This window comes from Myotis davidii, unplaced genomic scaffold (genome assembly GCF_000327345.1).
Source record: "Myotis davidii unplaced genomic scaffold, ASM32734v1 scaffold3313, whole genome shotgun sequence".
NCBI lineage: Eukaryota > Metazoa > Chordata > Mammalia > Chiroptera > Vespertilionidae > Myotis > Myotis davidii.
The window spans coordinates 58,363-63,768 of NW_006284108.1; the positions used below are offsets into that span (position 1 = coordinate 58,363).

General features: G+C 44.0%; 1 protein-coding gene across 1 annotated transcript in view; it reads right to left on the reverse strand.

The window, feature by feature from the left end:
• The window catches only part of LOC102757181 (zinc finger protein 256), a 35,880-nt gene extending 30,811 nt beyond the window's left edge, over positions 1-5,069 (reverse strand). Inside the window, 2 exon segments of the mRNA XM_015568341.1 lie at positions 3,781-3,907; positions 5,027-5,069. Of these exon segments, the coding sequence (XP_015423827.1) occupies positions 3,781-3,907; positions 5,027-5,053 (154 nt within the window). The 5' untranslated portion in view covers positions 5,054-5,069.
• Between the last annotated feature and the right edge of the window lie 337 nt (positions 5,070-5,406).

Genomic DNA, 5,406 nt, shown 5'->3' on the forward strand with positions numbered 1-5,406 from the left:
AGTTTAGAAGAAACCAAAAAAGGAAAGTAAACCCAAAGCTAGCAAAGAAAATAAACAATGAGTATTAGAACTATTAATAAACTAGAGACAAAAGTATATCATAACCAAGAGCTAACTTTTGTTGTTGTTGTTGTTTATCCTCACCCGAGAATATCTTTTTCATTCATTTTTAGACTCAGTGGAAGGGAGAGAAAGAGTAAAATATACACAAAAACATAGATGTGAGAGAGACACATTGGTTGGGTGCCTCCCTCACAGGCCCCATCAGAGGAGGAGGATCAAAACTGCAAATCAGGCTCATGCACTTAATCAGGAATCGAACACATGACCCTTTGGTTTGGGCCTACACTCTAACCACCATGCATTCCTGGCCTAAGAGCTATTTACTTTTTAAAACATACACCAATTTGGCAAATCTTTATTGAGACTAAAACAAATGAAACAACACTAAAATGAATTTCAAAAAGAAATGAAAAAGATAAGACATTACGCCTGACAATGAGGCACAACACATAAGAGATCTTGCCAAATGACATGAACTTATGTGGAGAAAATCGTAACGAACTCACTATACACTCCTAAAATTAATTAAAAAACTTCAGAGCCCTAGCTGGGAGGCTCAGTTTGTGAGTGTGTGGATCTGATGCGACAAGGTAATGGACTTCATTTTCCATCAGGGAACATGCAGGGGGCAGCCAATGAATAAATAGATGGGTGGAAAAGTAGAACAATGTCTCACACACGCACTCTAAAAGCAATAAATGAGTATTAAATAAAAAATGAATTCAGAAAAGTTACAGGATAAAATATCAACATACAAACATCAGTTCCATTTCTAAACGCTAACAATGAATTCTTTGAGAAGGAAAGGAAGAAAGGCCCCTCGTTGTGTTGCTCGGTTGATTGAGCATTTTCCCATGAACTAATAGGCCACCAGTTTGATTGTTGGTCAGGGCACATGCCCAGGTTGTGGGCAAGATCCCAGGTAGGGAGCGTGCAGGAGGCAGCTGGTTGCTGTTTCTCCGCTGGATGTTTCACTTTCTCCCTCTCCATTCCTCTCTTTCGAAAAAATCAACAAAAACACATTAAAAAAAATGAAGAAAGTAGTCGAGTTTACAATGGCATTGAGAGGAATAAAATATACAGGGGGAAAATCCTAGCGCAAAGATGAAAGATCTGTGCATTGAACACTAGAACACAGTGGTGAAAGAAATGGAAAAAGAAACGAAAAAGTGTAAAGACATTCGGTGTTCTTGGATTTGAAAATGTAATATCCTTAAAATATCTATACTACCCAAAGGAACCTCTAGATTAAATGCAATCCGGATGATAATTCCAATGTCTAAACCCTCAAAAGACCTCAAAGAGCAAAAGGAATCTTCAGCATGAACAAACCTGGTGGCATTACACTTCCTTCCTTCAATCTATTACAAAGGCAAAGCAACCAAATTTTGTGTTATTGAAATACACACAGAAACACAGACCAAAAAACCCCCCCAGAAAACACAGATAAACCCAGGCACATAGGTTCTTGTGACAAAATCACAAGAAACATTAAGAAAGAAAGGACAGTTTCTTCAATGAGGGGTATTGAAAATATAGATATTCAGCCCTAACCGGAGGTAGGGAGCGTGCAGGAGGCAGCTGGTTGCTGTTTCTCTGCTGGATGTTTCACTCTCTCCCTCTCCATTCCTCTCTTTCGAAAAAATCAACAAAAACACATTAAAAAAAAATGAAGAAAGTAGTCGAGTTTACAATGGCATTGAGAGGAATAAAATATACAGGGGGAAAATCCTAGCGCAAAGATGAAAGATCTGTGCATTGAACACTAGAACACAGTGGTGAAAGAAATGGAAAAAGAAACGAAAAAGTGTAAAGACATTCGGTGTTCTTGGATTTGAAAATGTAATATCCTTAAAATATCTATACTACCCAAAGGAACCTCTAGATTAAATGCAATCCGGATGATAATTCCAATGTCTAAACCCTCAAAAGACCTCAAAGAGCAAAAGGAATCTTCAGCATGAACAAACCTGGTGGCATTACACTTCCTTCCTTCAATCTATTACAAAGGCAAAGCAACCAAATTTTGTGTTATTGAAATACACACAGAAACACAGACCAACCCCCCCCCATCCCCGCCAGAAAACACAGATAGACCCAGGCACATAGGTTCTTGTGACAAAATCACAAGAAACATTAAGAAAGAAAGGACAGTTTCTTCAATGAGGGGTATTGAAAATATAGATATTCAGCCCTAACCGGTTTGGCTCAGTGGATGGAGTGTCGGCCTGCGGGCTGAAGGGTCCCAGGTTCGATTCCGGTCAAGGGCATATGCCTTAGTTATGGGCACATCTCAAGTGGAGGGTGTGCAGGAGGCAGCTGATCGATGTTTCTCTCTCATCGATTTTTCTAGCTCTCTATCCCTCTCCCTTCCTCTTTGGAAAAAAAAAAAAAAATCAATAAAATATATTTTAAAAATATTTATAATAAAAAAAGAAAAGAAAATATAGATATTCATATGGAAAACAACAAAACTACCCATAAACACTTACTCGGATTGAATGAAAGCATTTCAATGCCCAGGTTAAAACTTTAAAATCCTTCAAGACAACCCCGAGAAAACACTTTGGAGACTTGTTTTGGACATGCTTTCTGGGATGCGACACCAACCACCAGGCAAAAAAGAGAAAAAATCAAAAGTCCAGACTAGCCCTGGACTAAAACAAATGAAAGCAATTTCCCAAGGACAATAAGCAATTAACAAAATAAAATGAAAAGGCAATCAACAGGAGGATAGGAGAGGATACTTGCAAATCATATGAACATATAGAAGATATTGCGGATTCGGTTCGGATCAGCCAAATAAAGCAAATACTGTGATACAGAAAGAACGTCATGTTATGTTAACACTATAATGAAGGCTCTGAAGAAGACAATAGTGTTGCTGAAAAAAATTCTACATAAATTCATTAAAAACACTTTATGGGTAAACACTGGTAAGCAGCATCTGAGCCTGCTGGAAAAATAGCCACACTACACTTCCTGAATGCAGAGTTGCCCAAAACAAGGAATTTCTAAATAAAACAAGAATGCAATATTTGGGAAGCACAAGTAAGCAAATGCAAAAGGAGATGTGCCTTGTTATAAAGTAGAAAAATATTCAAAACACTCACTAGCCAATAAATATGGTTAAAAATAGGACGAAAGCCCCGGCTGGCTCAGTGGTTGAGTGTCCATCCAAGAACCCAAGAGGTCATGGTTCGGTTCCTGGTCAGGGTACATGCCTTGGCTGCGGACTCTATCCCTAGTAAGGGGCAACTCATCAATGATTCTCCCTCATCATTGATGTTTGTATCTCTCTCCCCTTCTCCCATCCTCTCTGAAATCAATAAACAAATATTTACCCAATCCCCCCAACCCCCCCCAAAAAATAGGACTAAGGATGTAGAGACTTCTTTCAAAAAAATACCTACAAATGACCAACAGGAAGAATATGCTTTTGCTCAAGACTCAACTGGAATCCATTAGGCTCCCTGCCACACAACCAACCACAAACCTTTCCCTATGAGTTGGGTATAGCAGGTGTTGTGACTAAAGGTACAGAAAGGAGCTGTGCAATCAAACCAACCCTGCCAGCCACAGCAACTACCCAGGAAATCTGGAAAAAGCAAGCAGTGTATACAGTAAACAGTTGAGGACAGAGCACCCCCTAGAGGTGATGGGGCACAGGGAAATGCAAAGCCAAGTCCCAGGAACCAGCCAGAGTGAGGGTCTTACCCAGCGAGGATATAAGTTCAAAGTTCTCCAGCATCACATTCACATACAAACATCTCTGTTCCTCATCAAGGAGCCTCCATTCCTCCCTGGAGAAGTACAGGGCAATGTCCTCAAAGGTCACGCCAACCTGTCAGAATTGAGACAATTGAACCCAGAGCTGCAATTCTGAGAACCTAAGATCCTGCTCCTTACACATCTTCCTCATCCTCAACCTCTTCCAGGGCTCCCCATGTTTGTATTGTCTCCAGGCCCTAATGCCAGTGCTGGCTGCTCACTCGTCACAGTCCCCTTAGTCGCTGTTATGGCCCTCAGCACAACAGATGGATTGAGTTGTGACACCAACCACCAGGCAAAAAAGAGAGTATCAACAGTCCAGACTAAAACAAATGAAACACCATCTAAGCTCTGGTCCATGCTGTAGGGCCCCAGCGTTCCTGCCAAATCATGCCACGAAGACAAAGCCAGACCTGGATTTATTTATTTATACTTCACCCATTAGGCCCCACACCAGCCTTAGCTGGTTTGGCTCAGTGGAGGGAGTGTTGGCCTGTAGATGGAAGGATCCTGGGTTCGATTCTAATCAAGGGCACATGCCCGGGTAGCAGATGCCGTGGGGGCGTGCAGGAGGCAGCCGATGGATGATTCTCTCTCATCGTTGATGTTTCTCTCTCTCTCTCCCTCTCCCTTCCTCTGAAATCAATAAAAATATATATTCTTAAAAAGTCCCAATACCAGGTCTCCGGGACCATCAGCTCACACTTCCTCCAGATGTGTAATGTCTACCTCCTTCCCATTCAGGCCCCAGGTTCACGCCTCAGCCGACATCTTCCTGCTCCACACTGTGGACCCCTCTGGACTCTCCCATGAACTTGGCACATGGCATCCAGAGAGAGCTTGTGAGGGTTCAGAAGGATCTACTGCAATCCCAATTCTTGGTGGACCCCACAGCCTGGGGAAAGCAGGGCTTGAGGCTCTGAAATCCTCCCTGCCGGTCGCTGATTTTTGCTTTAATACTCACAGCTCACACCCTCAGGGGAACTTCAGATACAAGTCACCCCCGTCCTCTCTGCCCTGCACTTGCTGTGTCCTCAGAAGCCACAACACTCCTCTCCCCCCTCCTCCTTCCTCACGGTCCTCCACGCGGGACTGAGCTGCGGGACGGGACAGGCGCCCTGAGCCCAGGCTGCAGGGTTGAGGGTAAGGAGGCGGTGAGAGCAGTTGTGGGGGGCGGGGGACTCGAACTCACCTCAGCTGAGCAACTGGGCAAGGCCATTCACTCCCACGAGCGGGCTGAGCCGGTGAGGACTCGGGCCTTCTCCCTCCGGGTATCCGCCACTGCCGCCGCCCACCTGGAGCCCTCGCCCCGGTCTGGAGTAGATTCCGGGTGGAGACCAATAGCCGCCTAGAGAGCACCGGAAGCCCCGCCCCTGCTCATTGTGACGCAAGGGGGACGCCTTTTCTAACCCTTCATTGGCTAAGCTGGTCGTAGTCCTCACAAGGCCTTCTGGGTAATGTGGGTTCCAAAGTCCCAGATGGTGGTCGAGGGTTTTCCCACCTCAGGCCAAGGGAAAACGTGGACATGGGCTGGTAGGGACCCTGGGAAATGACCGTCTGATGGATTTAAAA